The 17,987-nt window shown below is 38.1% G+C and overlaps 1 protein-coding gene across 8 annotated transcripts in view; it reads left to right on the top strand.

Annotated features, from left to right (window-relative positions):
* Positions 1 to 13,969, top strand: part of syne1b (spectrin repeat containing, nuclear envelope 1b) — a 367,683-nt gene extending 353,714 nt beyond the window's left edge. For 7 of the 8 annotated variants that reach the window (XM_087289683.1, XM_087289682.1, XM_087289680.1 and 4 more), the window contains 3 exons: positions 1,538 to 1,630; positions 5,699 to 5,757; positions 13,046 to 13,969. In XM_087289683.1, coding sequence (XP_087145809.1) covers positions 1,538 to 1,630; positions 5,699 to 5,757; positions 13,046 to 13,295 — 402 coding nt within the window. In that variant the 3' untranslated portion in view covers positions 13,296 to 13,969. The remainder of the gene's footprint in view (positions 1 to 1,537; positions 1,631 to 5,698; positions 5,758 to 13,045) is intronic. The other variant, XM_087289684.1, reaches the window with a different exon arrangement.
* The last annotated feature ends 4,018 nt before the right edge of the window (positions 13,970 to 17,987 follow it).

Here is a 17,987-nt window from a genome sequence, read left to right as displayed (position 1 = left end):
AATCACACAGCAGTAAACAACGGAAGCCAGACAGACAGACAGACAGACAGACAGATTATAGAAAGATAGACATAGACAGACAGACAGATGATAGATACACAGACAGCCAGACAGACAAATAGATGACAGACAGACAGACAGAAAGACAAACAGACGATAGATAGACAGACAGATAGATAGATAGATAGATAGATAGATAGATAGATAGATAGATAGATAGATAGATAGATAGATAGATAGATAGATAGATAGATAGATAGATAGATAGACGGACGGACGGACGGACGGACGGACGGACGGACAGACAGATGATAGATAGACGGACAGACAGACAGACAGATGATAGATAGACAGATAGATAGATAGATAGATAGACAGACGATAGATAGACGGACAGACAGACAGACAGACAGATGATAGAAAGATAGACAGACAGACAGATGATAGATAGACAGACAGCCAGACAGACAAATAGATGACAGACAGACAGACAGAAAGACAAACAGACGATAGATAGACAGACAGATAGATGATAGATAGATAGATAGATAGATAGATAGATAGATAGATAGATAGACAGACAGACAGACAGACAGACAGACAGACAGACAGACAGACAGACAGACAGATAGATAGATAGACAGACAGACAGACGATGATAGATAGATAGATAGATAGATAGATAGATAGATAGATAGATAGATAGATAGATAGATAGATAGATAGATAGATAGATAGATAGATAGATAGATAGACAGACAGACAGATGATAGATAGACAGATAGACAGATAGATAGATAGATAGACAGACAGACAGACAGACAGACAGACAGACAGACAGACAGACAGACAGACAGACAGACAGACAGACAGACAGACAGATAGATAGATAGATAGATAGATAGATAGATAGATAGATAGATAGATAGATAGATAGATAGACGGACAGACAGACAGACAGATGATAGATAGACAGATAGATAGATAGATAGATAGATAGATAGATAGATAGATAGATAGATAGATAGACAGACAGACAGACAGACAGACAGACAGACAGACAGACAGACAGACAGACAGACAGAAAGACAGACAGATGATAGAAAGATACAGACAGACAGATGATAGATAGATAGACAGACAGACAGATGATAGAAAGATAGACAGACAGACAGACAGATGATAGATAGACAGACAGCCAGACAGACAAATAGATGACAGACAGACGATAGATAGATAGATAGATAGATAGATAGATAGATAGATAGATAGATAGATAGATAGATAGATAGATAGATGGATGGATGGATGGATGGATGGATGGATGGATGGATGGATGGATGGATGGATGGATGGATGGATGGATGGATGGATGGATGGATGGATGAATGGATGGTTGGACGGACAGATGGACAGATGGACGGACGGACAGACAAGAATTAATTCTGTTCTTGTAGTTTTCATTAAGCATGACACAGCCCTAATGTGCAGGACTAAACTTCATCTCAGTTTAAGGTCTGTCTCTTTCTCTTTGCAGGATTTATCCTCCTGGTCATCTGCTGATGATCTGGATACATCTGGATCTCTGAGCCCTGTGTCTGGACGCAGCACACCGAGCCGCCAGCGACCGGTAACACTTCACCCCCTTCACAGATCACTGTCCGCTGTCACACTAAGGCGGATGTTTGACAGTCTTCCTCAAACTCCAAAAACACACTAGAAACACCTCATTAGTAGATTTGCCCTGAGATCCTCCAAAACTTAAGAACCCTTAATCCCAGCATGCTCTCTTCTAATGCAAGAGCTGAATCAGTACTGGAGGTGTGATTCATCCCCTGTTGTGTTTCCACATCCCGGAGATTGATCCAAATGAGTTTTACAAGACGTTTTTTTAAAGCAATTAGTCTCACCCATACCACACCCCTGAATTCTGGCTTGGTTTGGTTCCTCTGCTCATTTTTCCACATTCATGTTTATTCTAGATTCACACACTGTAGTTGTCAAGGAATACTGGTTCTGTGGGGAAAAATTTAATAAGAAAATACAAGTCCAGGTCATATTTAACCTACAGTTGAAGTCAGAATTATTAGCCCCGCTTTGATTTTTTTTATTTTTTTTTATTTTTAAATATTTCCCAAATTATGTTTGACAGAGCAAGGAAATTTTCACAGTATGTCTGATAATATTTTTTTCTTCTGGAGAAAGTCTTACTTGTTTTATTTCGGCTAGAATAAAAGCAGTTTTTAATTTTTTAAACACCATTTTAAGGTCAAAATTATTAGCCCCTTTAAGCTATATTTTATCAATAGTCTACAGCACAAACCATCATTATACAATAACTTGTCTAATTACCCTAACCTGCCTAGTTAACCTAATTAACCTAGTTAAGCCTTTAAATGTCACTTTAAGCTGTATAGAAGTGTCTTGAAAAATATCTAGTAAAATATTATTTACTGTCATCATGACAAAGATTAAATAAATCAGTTATTAGAAATGAGTTATTAAAACTATTATGTTTAGAAATGTGTTGAAGAAATCTTCTCTCCGTTAAACAGAAATTAGGGAAAAATAAACTAGGGGGCTAATTCAGGGGGGCTAATAATTCTGACTGCAATCTATATATGCCATTTTCATTTTTGCAAGGAGACCTTTTTTTATATTTTTAATTAATCATTTACTACCATTTTATATTTGCTCATTCATTTATGTATTTAAACGATATACAGTGTCAAACAAATGTCTCTTCACAAAAATCCAATGATTTTGCATCAAATTTTGAACAAGATTATATGATCAAAAAGCCATGATGACATGTTTTTATGTTCATTCATTCATTTATTTTCGACTTAGCCTCTTTATAAATCCAGGGTCGCCACAGCGACCTTCTTGCTGTGAGGCGACAGCACTACCTACTGCGCCACTGCATCGCCTGTTTTTGTTACTAAAACTTTTAATTTTAGTAAGTTAATTGGGTTTCAGGTGACGCGGTGGCGCAGTAGATAGTGTTATCGCCTTACAGCAAGAAGGTCACAGGTTCAAGCCTCGGCTGGGTCAGTTGACATTTCTGTGTGCAATTTGCCTGTTTTCCCAGTGTTTGTGTGGGTTTCCTCCTGGTGCTCCGGTTTTCCCCACAAGTCCAAAGACATGCGCTATAGGTGAATTGGGTAGGCTAAATTGTCCATATAGTGTATGAGTGTGAATGAGAGTGTATGGATGTTCCCAGAAATGGGTTGCAGCTAGAAGGGCATCCGCTGCATAAAACATATCCTGGATAAGTTGGTGGTTCATTCCGCTGTGGCAACCCCATATTTATAAATGAACTAAGCCGAAAAGAATATGAATGAATGAATAATTGGGTTTCAACTTTATTTTTTAAGTTATAAAAATGTTAACTTGATTGATGCAAGTTGAAGTTTAGTTTATTAACTTAATATTTATTAACCTTAATTTTAAGGAAGCATGTTTACAGTTTTTAAACCTAATTAATCATTTTTAATTATTAAAATGTTAATAAATGTTGATTAATATTATACAAATATAGATAATTTGTAGAATATATTTTGATAAATTATTATTTATTTATTATAAGGTACAGTTGAAGTCAGATTTATTAGCCCCCCATTAAATTTTTTTTCTTTTTAAAATATTTCCCAAATGATGTTAAACAGAGCAAATAATTTTTCATAGCATGTCTGATAATATTTTCTTTTCTAGAGAAAGTTTTATTTGTTTTATTTAGGCTAGAATAAAAGCAGTTCTTAATTTTGTTAAATACCATTTTAAGGTCAAGATTATTAAGCTATATTTTAAGCTATATGTTTTTCCGATAGTCTACAGCACAAACCATCGCTATACAATAACTTAACTTGCCTAATTACTCTAATTTGACTAGTTAACCTAATTAACCTAGTTAAGCCTTGAAATGTCACTTTAAGCTGTATAGAAGTGTCTTGAAAAATCTCTAGTCAAATATTATTTACTGTCATCATGGCAGAGATTAAATAATCAGTTATTAGAGATGAGTTATTAAAACTATTATGTGTAGAAATGTGTTGAAAAAATCTCTCTGTTAAACAGAAAAATTAAACGGGGCTAATAATTCAGGGGGGTTAATAATTCTGACTTCAACTCTATATATAGTCATGTGGCTTAATAGCATAGTAATGTTTTGTTTTTGGTGCCACTTTTTTGATTACTTATTGCAATTTATTTTTTAGGATTAAATTTTGCTGATGAATGTTATGTCAGAATGCAACTAATAATAATAATAATAATAAGGATGACTTCATTATGACCTTTACGTAATGCATTACTTCATGGGTGAAATATGATCTGTGACTTGTTCTTACCGGGCTCAGGCCCTGTCCACAAGAATGGGTATTTTTAAAACTTCACTTTTTTCTATGCGGTTTTAATGGAGTATCAGGTGATGCTGAATTCAGACTGCATGATTTTAGCCCTGATTTTGACTCGCCGATGAATTTTGAGAAATTGTCGACAAATGCTTGAAATCACTGGCAAATCGGTCACACAATCATACAGTGTGAACTATCAAAGAGAGATGCCATCTGAGAGCATCGCTGACACCCGTGAAATAAGTGGCATGCTACATATCTGGAGCTGTCTGCGATTCAAATCGTGCTGTGTGAAATGTGTTCTGATTGAAAATTATATCAGCGATCACCTACAGCCAAAGAGAGAGCAGCATACACTAGTATGGGTATCTGAAGGCCAGCAGGATGTTGGGGGAGAAGTTAAAATCGTTTCTTTTCTGTCTATTTGGACCCAAGAAAAAAAGGAAAAACTAGTGTAAATTTGTCTGTTTGACATGTCTCCTGAGCAATATCACATCCGGGTCGAAAAAGAAAAAGGTTGAAGAGAAAAAGCTAATTCCCTTCCAACGCCAGGTGAGCAAAAATCTTCAACCCCACTAAACGCTTCGTTCTCATTATATGGTTAAAAACAAAAGATATACTAAATGACATTGCATTGTTTCCATGTTACTTCTCACGTCTTTGGTTGTGAGACGTAGTTTGCAGACCGAGACAAAGTTGTAACCCTCTATCTCTGAACCATCTTGCAGTATAAACAAAGCTGCAACAGAATGTAGTCACGCAGTGTGAAAACATCTGTGACATGATGACTTAGAAAATCATGCAGTCTCAACTCGGCATAACTAAAACTGAAACTTTCTGATTGCAAAAATTGCAAAAAAAAATATATATAGCTGATGGGACGTATTTGGTGCTTTCCAGAAATATATATAGGGGTACATAAACAGAATGAGCCTGGGTTGAGTTTACTTGTGTACTGTGTTTGATGTGAGCCCAGCATAAAAGTGTCATTAGCTCCACCTATTGATTCGGCTGTTAACATGCATCACAGTGTGTTTTTCCATTGTCATGTGAGATTGAAATAAAAAACGAAAGCGGGGAAACCTCAGTTTATAAAAACAGCCATGTACATGTGGACATGGCCTCAGTTGGTAAATAACTGTCTGAAATGACCTTATCATAAAGCAACCCGACTCATGAAGAACCAGTTTCTTTGTCTCCATAGAAGTGCTGTCCCCCCCTCATTTGATTCTGTTGGTGCTCTTCTTTTTTTACTTTTGGGTTCTTTCATCAGTAGCTTTGTCTTTATTTGCCTGGACTGAAACATTCTTTCTTTCTTTTACCCCCCTGTTCATTGCAAACAGCCACGGGGCAAAAGTAGTGTGTCAGAGCCTGGAGCCTGTGTGAGCAGTCTACTTCACAGGTACCTTTCTCCTGGTTTCTAGATCAGCAGCAAGATAATAGAAGTCCAACACAGAGACTTCCATCATCTTCTGTGATTCTAGACGCTGCTCGGGTTAGGGAGCTCAGATAGACACTACTAAGGGAGCTCAGGCGTCAGGCCGAAGCCTCACAGCGCCGCTAGCTTTGTGCCGTTTTTTCTTTCAGCTGATACTTGGCTGTAAATATGGATTCGCTAGGCTGCTTGCCGCTCATTTTATTTTTCTTGTCTATTCAGCAAGCGTCTGCAATGAACAATCTCGGCAATGGTTTCTCTTTCTCTTCTTCTCTCTCTGGTGTGTCACATCTGCTCTTTCACCAACTAATCAATCATCTTTTCCCTCTTCCTCCAATCTGCCATACTATACATGCAGTTTGATGACATGCTAGAGAAACAATACTGTGCAAGACATTAAACACGCAGTAACATGTTCCAGATTAAAAACTGTTGTTTACCATGATCTGCCAGCATTAGAGATCTTATTGATCATCACTTTATTCAATCAAAGTAGTCACACTAAATCATTATTACATTGTGGTTTTTATCTAAAGCAGTTTTCTCAAACACATTCCTGGAGCACCACTAGCACAGCGGCTGCGTCCGAAATCGCCTACTACTCAGTAGGTACTTAGTTTGAATTTAAATGTACTACTCGACCTTTAGAGAAGTGCTTCTATACAGTATGAATGGACATACTACATCCACCATTTTGTCATGATTACATGACGTACCCATATCAGCTATGTCGCTTCACTCCCATTCATGAATTCTTTCATGGTGCATCATGGGATAGCGTAGCGTGTATTGGATGCACACTTAAGATTGTTGCCATTAGTAGTAGGTCATCTGGGTACTTCTCTCATACTGTTTTTTGAATTCTATGAATTGGGACATACTACTCAGCTCGCATACTGTTTGAAACCCCGCTCATTGACTTGTGTCCTCTGTAGTGGCCATTGCGTTTTCATGAATTTCTTCAATTTATTTATTTTTATTTTTTGCTACTCTGTCAAGTCCTGTTGTACTGTTTGTACTGTTCAGAGGACATCCTGGGCTTTCTAGTGATATTGGCTGGAATGCTAGGAACTACTTCTTACACTGCATCCAAAATGGCTGCCCTAGTAGCAAAGAATTCTGGCCCAGATTTGGCATAAAGCTGGCACAGCAGGCATTCATCCGGCACTGGCATACAGCATGTGGGCCAAACATGGCCCGGGTTTGGCAGAGGTGGCACCGTCTTTAAGGCGGCACACAAGATTTGGGCCAGATGAAAAACGTAGTATTTGGCCCAGATGTAAAAATTTGATAAGTGGGCCATTTGAGTTTGGCCAGTCTTGACCCACATTTAAAAACACTAAAATTATTTTTGAGAAAAGAAAAAAAATTCTACCAATCAGGTCACTTTGAGAAAAAGCGTGCCCATAGTGTGCCTAAAGAGCATCACTCCATGGGTTTATCAGATTCATTTCAATTGTGACACACCAACCTATCTGGCCCAGTTCAGGCCCAGTTATGAGTTATTAACTTGGCTGAGACTTGGCCCAGATATGGTCCGTGTTTGGCCCTTGTCTGGAAGCCAGATTTGGTCCAGTCATGTACTGTAATTCACTGCGGCATGTGGGCCAAGCAAAACCTGATTGTGTGGGCCAGAGCTGGGCCAGAGAAATTTTGCTATGTGGGTGACATACAAAAAAGCACATTTTATGGAAAGGTGAGAGGCATGTAAAATTGAGCTTTTTAAATGTTTTTTTACTATTATTTTTACATATATATTTGTTTAATAAAGTGCCAGGAACAATACATTTAGCTTTCAAAGCTGTTAACTGTGTTTCAAAGTATGCTTTTTTAAACGTCCACTATAGTGGACACCAGGACCATCCTAATGTAATTATTGACTGCATGTTATAGGAGGCAGAACTGAAGCAGAGAGGATTCTTTACAAAATAATTGAGGGAGACTCTGATTTAGAGTATGACAATCAGACAATTAGAGAATTAGAGAGAATTAAAGAATGACATCAGTTTTAAATCGCTTTTATGTTAAATTTGTTTTGGATTAACACCACTTCTTTTTTTGTTGTTGTTGTTGTTGTTGTTTTTTTTATTGAGTTCAGCTTTCTTTTAGACTAAACTGTTTCAGGAAAAAATGGCTTTTGTTTTGTTTTTGTTACATTAATATTGGATTAATATCCTATTACAGTCATATCCTGTACAGTTTTATTGTCTGAGTGGCGGTCGTTTAAACTAAAATGGTCCTGTGGTCCACTACAGTGGACATGCTATAAAATTAAAAATAAAAACTAAATATAAAAACTCTAAATTGTAGATTTTTTTTTAACCCAAAGGATGTATTAGATTGACATAATCTACATTGTAAAAGCGCTATACAAATAAAGGTGAATTGAATGTGGGAAATCACAGAAAATTAAAAAAATAAATAAATAAACAAATTTTCTTCCATTCTCAGTAGGATATAGAATGAAAGTGTGTGATTTTGGACGCAGCCTGCATGTTTTGGATGTCTCCTTAAAAACTATTTTCTCTGTTAAACAGCACTTGAAATATATTTTTCAAACAATTATGATTTCGCAGGATGGCTATTAATTTAGACCTTAATCTATTGAGCTGATGATCTGAATCAGGTGTGTTTGGTGAAGGAGACTTGAACTGTGTCCCAAATCGCATACTTCCATACTATATAGTAAAACAATATGCTATACAGAATTCAAAGAAGTACCCGGATGACTGAAACTGCGTCCCAAATCGCATACTTATGCAATATTCTACGCCATTTTGTAGTATAAATAGTGTGTGTTCACACTAAAAGCTCTAAAAATAATATGTGCACTTTAATTATGATGCACTCATTCAACGGGTAAAGTTTAGTGCGGAATGATAGACACTTCACGCACTCAACGACCGCAGGTTTGCTCACATATAGTGGAAGGGTGGTTGTTTAAAGCAAAATTCTCCTACAAGAGTGATTATAGCACATCCCGATGGTGAATGCGGTTATAGTTATGGCAGGTATTATTTAATAGTTTGGCCATTTGTTTCACTGATTTGTCAAACGTCATCAGGAAAACAGTTTAAATTTCCGCTTAGTAAAAACATTAGTGCTCCAATTAAGACGGCACTACATACATGTACTGTGCTGTTGAGTGTGTAAGTGCATAAGTACATAGTACATGAGTGCATTGTGGATAGTGTGCCATTTGAGACGCAGCTTTACTAATTCTGGCAAGATTCTTGCATGCTATGCTATCCCATGATGCCCCGCGAGAGAATTCATGAATGAGAGTGAATCAACGCAACTCACATTGATAGGTCACATGCTTATAACAAAATGACGGATGTAGTACCATTGACGGGAGTACCATTCATATTACTCACATTCATACTGTATAGAAGCACTTATCTAACGGCAGTAGTACATTTAAACCCAACCTACTGAGTAGTAAGCAATTTTGTACACAGCCATGGAAATGTGCAAAGCTGGTGGTCCTCCAGGAATGTGGTTGAGAAACACTGATCTAAAGCATTGTAGTCAAGTAGAGCTATTATTAGTCTGTAGGTGAGATGTGAGTCTTGTTCTAGAATACACTGGTGATTTTTTTTTTTTTATATATATTTTGACTTTGAGGGATCCAACATACAGTCATAACATAAGTATTAGCTCTCCTGTGAAATTTTAATTCTTTAAAAAAATATATCCCATATGCTGTTTAAGTGGGCAAGGACATTTTACACTGTATCTGCTATTATATTTTTCTTCCAGAGAAACTCTTTATTTCTTTTAGTTTGACTGGAATAATCAAATAGTTACACTTTTTTTTAGTGGTAAGGTTAATATTACTAACCCGCTAATTAGTTTCATTATTATTTAGTGGGATTGGCTACAGAACAAATCACTGTTGTCTAATGACTTGCCTAATTAACCCAGGTAAGCTTTAAATTGCATTTTAAGCTGAAGATTAGTATCTTGCAAATTAACTAGAAAAAGTTATATAAACTGTGATCATGGCAAAGACAACTATATATATATATTAGAAATGTGTTTATACTTTCTTAATTAGTTATTATTGTGTTTAAAAATGTGATCGACTGAGTTAAAAAGCACTTGGAATATATTTTTTAAAGAATTAAGATTTCGCAGGATGGCTAATAATTTTGACTTCAACTGTATATTCAATCTTCAATCAACAGACCACAGAAGCTCCACAAACATGTTAAGAAAGACATATAATTTGAGCTGTGCTTTCCCCTGTTAGCTTGCTCTCTGTTTAACACGCTTTAACAGAAGAGCATATTAATGAAGTCAAAAACAGACCTTTTGCTTTTAAACGCTACTGAAGACTTCAAACTAACTCTATCTGTGTCAAGCTTTGCCAGCTAATGTGTTCCCAGATATGAAACAGACAGATAAATATTCACAACAATAAATAAGTATGGGAACAAATGTTATCCGATTAAATATGAAAGCCTATTTACACTCTTAAAAATAAATGTTTCGAATGGGAGCTTTGGAATAGAAGAACAATTTTGGTTCCTCGAAGAACCTTTTTATGAACAGTTCTTAAAGGAGCTATGTGAAAAATTCTGAAAGTTTTGTTTTAGTGACACCGGTGGCTATTTAGTGAACTGCAGCAGCAACTTCCTCGACCTCTATATTGTAAAAGGGACTAAACGTGATTCAGTACCCAGATACTGTATATTCACAATGAAGATCTTTTTCATACAATTTGTGTGCTTTTCTCTCAGTAACAAAATAAAAAGCAGTTTGAAAACAGCAATAAAGAAAGCATTTGATCATATGGAGTAGCATTGTGTCAACAGCATCGACCTGATTTCACCAATTATAATGCGATTCTAAAGTAACATCTATGTTAATCCTGGAAGAACATTCCAATCAGAATTAAGGGATATGTTTACCATACATGTTCAGTTTAAGCTTACGGTTAGGTGTATGCACTTCTCCATAATGGTTATCCAACTACTATTCCACTCTGGTTATGGGAATAATTCTCAGTTATGATTGGGTTTAGGTGAAGGGAATAGGTTTGGATTACATTTTCAAACAAAAATGGATGCTCCAGGATCAATATAGATGTTAATCTAGGATCGCATTGTAGTTGGTAAAATCATGACTTGCATGTCAACAGAGCATTAATATTAGACTGTTTATAATGAGACTGACTAAACCGTGCACAACTGCTGTAACAACCCATGTACACTCAACAGCTAAATAATCCTCATAATGAACCCTGAGATGATATGGATGGTCCTTAGCTGCCCTACTCTTGCCCTAAATAAAAAAAGTCTTTGACAACCCTTTATAAAAACCTTAGACATACCGCATGAACCAGAAAATGTTAGCGGTTTTAAAAAAAAGCCTTAATATCGATCATCGTCTCGTGCTGCAAGACATTACCCGTGGCAATAAAACTGTATTAAAGGGATAGTTCACCCGAAAAGGAATAATCTGTTCTCATTTACTCACCCTCCACATGTTTTGAGTTTCTTCTGTTAAAGAATTACAGAGGAATGTTGGAAATAAGTCATTGACCTCCATAGTATTTTATGTTCCTACACTCAAAAAATGACGTTGGCTGTTTGTTCAAAGTACTTATTTAAGTTGAGCTAAAATTTTGGTGGATAACTCAATTATTTTAAGTTCAATCAACTTAAATTTGTAAGAACTAAGCTAACTCAAATCAATTGTGTGGAACCCAGGATTTTTGACAGTGTACAATGGAAGACCCGTTATTCACTACAGGCCTGGTCAGTACCTGGATGAGAGAGCGCTTTGGAAAACCAGGTTGCTGTTGAAAGTGGAGTTTGTGAGGCCAGCAGACGACGCCTAACCTGCGGCCAGTGTAAGTCCCCTTATGCCCCATTAAAGTGAAGAGGACACTATACTGTCAGTGAGCGATCTGTTTTAAATGAGATGTTAAACTGAGGGCCTGACTATCTGTTGTCATTAAAAATCTCAAGACACTTCTTGTAAAGAGTAGGGGTGTAACCCCGGTGTCCTGACCAATTTCGCTCCATCAGCCCTCACCCATCATGGCCTCCCAATCATTCCCATACACAGAATTGGCTCTATCACTCTCTCTCCACTCTACTAATAGCTGGTGTGTGGTGAGTGCACAGGCGCAGTTGTCCTATGACTGCTGTCGCATCATCCAAGTGGATGCACATTGGTGGTGGAGTGGAGTTAAACCGATGTCCTGACTCTCTGTGGTCCTTAAAAATCTTATGGCAATACTCGTAAAGTTTAGGGGTGTAATCCTGATATCCAGGTCAAATTCCCTCCATTGGCCCTTACCCATCATGGCCTCCCAATCATTCCTATCTACCGAGTTGGCTCTATCACTGTCTTACCACTCTACCTATAGCTGATGTGTGGTGAGCGCATTGGAGTCGTTGTCCTGTGGCTGCCGTCACATCATCTAAGTGGATGCTGCACACTGGTGGTGGAGTGAAGTTAAACTGAGGTCCTGACTCTCTGTGGTCATTAAAAATCCCATGGCACTTCACGTAGAGTAGGGGTGTAGTTACCTGGCCAAAGTCCCTCTATTGGGCCTTAACCACCCTGGCCTCCCAATCATCTTCATTCACTGAATTGGCTCTATCACTCTCTCTTTACACCATTAATAGCTGGAATGTGGTGAGTGCACTGGCGCCATTGTCCTGTGGCTGCCGTCACATCATACAATTGGATGCTGCGCACTGGTGGTGGGGTGGAGTGACACCAACCCCCTTCATGATTGTGAAGCGCTTTGGGCGTATGACCATACACGGTAAATTATATTTAGTTATATAAATACACATTGCAGTACATTACATTGATATATAAATGTCTGCTTTTGTCCAACATTCTTCAGAAAGAAAATTAATACAATTTAGAACCACTTGAGTGTGAGTAAATGATGAGCATATGTTCATTTTTTGGGTGATTTTTTAGTTCATTTAACACATCACTTCTTTCATATAGCCCCTTTCAAAGAACTGTTTTAATAATCTGAAGAATTCAGATTCAGAATTTTACAGAACGGACTGTTAAAGGTTCTTCGTGGAACCAAAGAAGACTCCACAAAACAAACCTTTAATTTTAAGAGTGTATTAGCAAACCATAGTCTGTACTACTGTACTTGCTGGTGTTTTTAATCCTTTAGCAGCAGTTTTAGAAATAGCTAGACAGCTGTTTTGATTTCTCCCAATTGCCTAGTTTTGCATCTGAGCACGTGTCTCCGGCATCTTCTGTGTAGCAGGTCTCTCAACGCCGCTGGATCCGCTTCCTCCCATTCTGAAGATGAAGAGCCGCCATCTTGGTGCAGAAGCTTCCTGAAGCGGGTCTTCTGGGCTGCGCTGCCCCTGCAGATCATCCTGCTGCTGGTGCTGATTGTGGCCTGTCTTGTGCCTACGTCTGAGGATGGATACAGCTGTGCCCAACTCAACAACTTCGCCCGCTCCTTCCACCCAATGCTCAGCTATACCAACGGCCCTCCGCCAATATGAGCCAATATGATGGATTTCTCGAAATTGACAACTGCCAAAAATGGAGGTTGGCAGCCAAAGTGAATTATTACGGTGTCCTTGTACAGCTGCTAATCTTACCGTCATCAAAAGTCTTGTGTAGATGTTAGAACAAAGCCTATTGCACTGAAATCTGCTGTGTTAGTGCTACTGATGTTCTTCCATATTTTGATATTAAGGAGGAAGCTAGAGCGTAAGTCAACACTGGTATTGTTACTGTAAAGGCACTTTCAGTCTTTCTTAATCATAAAAAAACGGAAACAAAAACTGAAATGTGCGTGCGTCTTTCAGTATACTTGTAAAAAAGAGAAAATGAAAAATATATGAACTCTATATTGCAATTATTTTTTATATGTATTTTTGGCATGTGGTCATCCTTTGGTTTTAAAAAACGCTCATTGATTTTATCGAATTTGTTGTCGGTTTTTAATTTTTGATCTTAACTAATCTGCTGTAACGTTGAGTTTAATTGTGTCACGATACTATACTTTACTCTATGTAAACCACTGATGTCGAAGAAAAGGATATTTATGTATGTACAGAGTTTGCTGAGGCCTAAGAAACCTTCGCAATGAAAACATATATGATATATACACATAACCTAATGATTCATATTTTTCATTACGATTAAAGATTGAATGACAATAACTGTTTAATTGTGTAGAGTCATAGTTTTTTTGGTTACTAGAAGAAATCCTTGCTCACATTTAAAGATATGCACAGAAAAAATCAGTTAGCGCTGTCACCTCACAGCAAGACGGTCACTGGTTTAAGTCCCAGCTGGGCCAGTTGGCCACTCATCACTGTTATTAACGTCTACATCTTTCCCAACCCTAAACCTAATCATCACAGTTATTAATGTCTACACCTTCCCTAACCCAAACCCAACCATTACAGTTATTAACATCTGCTGTACACCTTTCCCAACCCTAAACCTGACCATCAACGTTTTTAATGTCTACATCTTTCCTAACCCTAAACCCGACCACAGTTATTACCGTCTACACCTTTCCCAACCCTTAACCCAACCATCACAGTTATTAACATCTACTGTATACCTTTCCCAACCCTAAACACAACCATCACCATTATTAATGTCTACACCAGGGTGGCTCAAACCTGTTCCTGGAGATCTACCTTCCTGCAAAACACAGCTCTCACCCTGATCAAACACACCTGAACCAATTAATTAGGACCTGAACAGCACTTGATAATTACAGGCAGGTGTGTTTGAAATGGGTAGCAACTGAAATCTACAGGAAGGTAGATCTCCAGGAACAGGATTGAGCACCCCTGGTCTACACCTCCCCCAACCCTTAACCCAACCATCACCGTTATTAATGTCTACACCTCCCCCAACCCTTAACCCAACCATCACCGCTATTAATGTCTACACCTCCCCCAACCCTTAACCCAACCATCACCGTTATTAATGTCTACACCTCCCCCAACCCTTAACCCAACCATCACCGTTATTAATGTCTACACCTCCCCCAACCCTTAACCCAACCATCACCGTTATTAATGTCTACACCTCCCCCAACCCTTAACCCAACCATCACCGCTATTAATGTCTACACCTCCCCCAACCCTTAACCCAACCATCACCGTTATTAATGTCTACACCTCCCCCAACCCTTAACCCAACCATCACCGTTATTAATGTCTACACCTCCCCCAACCCTTAACCCAACCATCACCGTTATTAATGTCTACACCTCCCCCAACCCTTAACCCAACCATCACCGCTATTAATGTCTACACCTCCCCCAACCCTTAACCCAACCATCACCGTTATTAGGAGGTGCGTTCGACTTCATGCAGCGCTGCGCAGATCGATCGAAATCTGTCTTAAAGCGGTGCATTCTGGTTAGAAATCTTGTTCGGATTGATGCTGCGCCGACGCCACGTGACTGTCACATGTGGCATCAAAGTACCGCGACAGCGCTCCGAGATCAGACGGCAAACTCAGACCGTGCAGCTTCTGAAGAGCGACTGCAGGAGCTCTGATGACGACACCGATATTACACGATTGGCCGAGTTCACCACATGACAACAAACACGTGTATTTCGGGTTTATAATTGGACAAATTCCGATTCAAAAGTTTCAAAACAAACAATTCACTTTTCACACCTTCTCTATCCTGTACACATCTTGCTTATTAAAAGACTACATATATTTTACTGCAGTAATCATCTTTTGTTAAATAATCTGGTTATAAAGGTTAGCTTGTTTGCACAGGTTTATTTTTAACTTTTTTATACAGACTATTTACTGCATTCATCTCCATGAACGATTTAAATGATATATTTTAGTGTATATTTTAGTGAATAACCTAAATAAATCTTACAGACTTGAAATAAGAAAATCAACATCATTGATTCTGCCACCCTAAAGCTCTCTTAACAAATTAAAGTAAAGAACTATTTTATTAAATAATTATAAAATGGCTTTATTATTATAATATAAATATATATTTTATTTTCTGTCTAGCAGTTTGAAGGCTACCTGCTCTTTCTGGGAAACTTCTACATAGCTCACTTATTTTACCTTTTGTTCTTTTCAACACAATCTTTTTGGATTAAAATGCTTTTTTGAAAATTAATTCATTATCCAAAATAATGTCATTTATTAAGACCTAATCAAAACACCTTGTTTTGCTTTTTACATTGGAAATTTTTATATCTATAAATGTACACATATGTAAACCCATTTTTAGCATATTTAAACAAGAAGTATTAGCCTAAAGAATGATGTTTAACTCCTAGAATTTATGCTTATTGCTTTGTATTTAATAGACCTGTTCGTTTTTATGTTTATATTAACCTCTCATTTCCTCTTATTTCTCTCATGCATTTGTTGTATATTTTATTCATAATTCTCTCTTATTGTTTAAAAAGGAACTACAGTTTGTAGAGACTGTATTCTGTTTTATTTGTAAATGTTTTGTTGTTATAAATAAAAATAACAAAAAAATATGATGACGCCATGTAATCGGTCGTCATGACTGCAGCAACTTTGAGTCCCGAAGTGTCCAGCTGTCCGTCTTGACGGCTCCGTTTTCAACTCCGCCCCCGCCTGCGCTCGGCTAATCTCGTTGATCACCGGCTGCAGCTGAGCTTCATGTCGAACGCATCTAATGTCTACACCTTCCCCAACCCTAAACGTCATTATTAACTCAACCCACTCATCATTATTAACAAACAGCTGCGAGTTGTGGGGACTTTCATACTTGTCGTGCTTGCCATTGTACTGTTATTTGCAACCACAATGCGATATAGGCTAACTGTCTAATGTAATAATATATCAAATTAATTGGTTGTGGATAAACATTTAGTAAAAATGTTCTCTGGAAAGTATTTCCGCCATCTTGCCCAACAACGGCTGTTTCTCAATATGCGTTCTTCAGCGGTCTTGCGTCCTCGTGTTCTCGTGAAACGTCATCATCAGCTGCCTAAGTTCAGTTCCAATACTCAAGACCGCAAGTACGGAGGACGCGTGAAACTTCCCGGATGTGATCTTGATATCAAGGACGCACTGATGCAGACTTGAGCACCAAACTCGCTCTGGAAGTCCCAGAAGTCATTGCGAGTGGAGGTGGGAAGCGCTGCATTTTATTTAGATTTATTATTAAAGTTCAGAGATATCACTTATTTACCTCAGGAGTTTCCCTAAATGAAACGGTGAAAGTAAACATTAACATGAATATCTTAATAAAGGAATAAACACATTAAGGGTGTTTGCTAAAAATCGTATTAAAATTTGTTTTATTTATATTGTGCAGAGTATATTTATAATGTTTTTATGTAAAGTATTATATTTTGAAAAGGGGGACAACAATAAATCGTTGTATGAGTGCTGTAATGTTTAAATAATTTCCATTTAAAACGCGTGAAGGTCATGTGACCATCAGGAAGAACGCAGCATCCCATTTCTCAAAGGACGCGTTCTCTGCCCTCGCGGTCTCCTGAGTTCGTTCTTTCGAGGACACCTGGCAAGACCAGTCTCCACAAGAATGCAAGTCTGTTCTCTGCATTCTTGGAATTGAGAAACAGCCAACATCTCGCATGGTTCAATGGGATCTCAATAACTGCAAGTTAAGCCTCTAAAGGTGCTTTCACACCTGTGAATCGATTCAGTTGTTCCGAAACGGGGATTAAAATTGTTACATTGTTGCTCTTTGTTCTTGGTGCAGTTCGCTTTTACACTGCAAAGTTTCTAAATGGACCAAAAGAACTAAAACAAGTCACGTGTGAGTAAACTCTCTTCAAATTGGTTAGAGTTTCACGGTTTATTTGCTCAGCTGTCAGGGGGATGGTAGTGGTTTAGTGGTGTTTGACAGGGTGCGCGCGACGTGTCTGAAGAGTGAGGACGGATGCGATGGGGAGGGGTGATTATCACTCGGTTGCGGGCATCCGAGATTCTCTGTGCATTTGCAGGAGACTCATGAAACCTCCGGGAGACTTTGGATGTATGGAATGACCTTCCGCCCTACTTATAATTCCCTCTTTATTCACCTTATTCTCCGCCGACGAGCGGGCGCTGCCATTTGAATCTTTTTGGCTTGAGACTTCCGGTCTCATTCACTTCCATTCATTTTTTGATGTTAAAAACTGCTCGTTACGCTGGAAGGGCATCTGCTGTGAAAACTTATGCCAGAATAGTTGTTGGTT

This window comes from Danio rerio, chromosome 17 (assembly GCF_052040795.2).
Source record: "Danio rerio strain M-AB ecotype USA chromosome 17, GRCz13ab, whole genome shotgun sequence".
NCBI lineage: Eukaryota > Metazoa > Chordata > Actinopteri > Cypriniformes > Danionidae > Danio > Danio rerio.
This window is presented reverse-complemented; position numbering and strand designations above follow the sequence as displayed.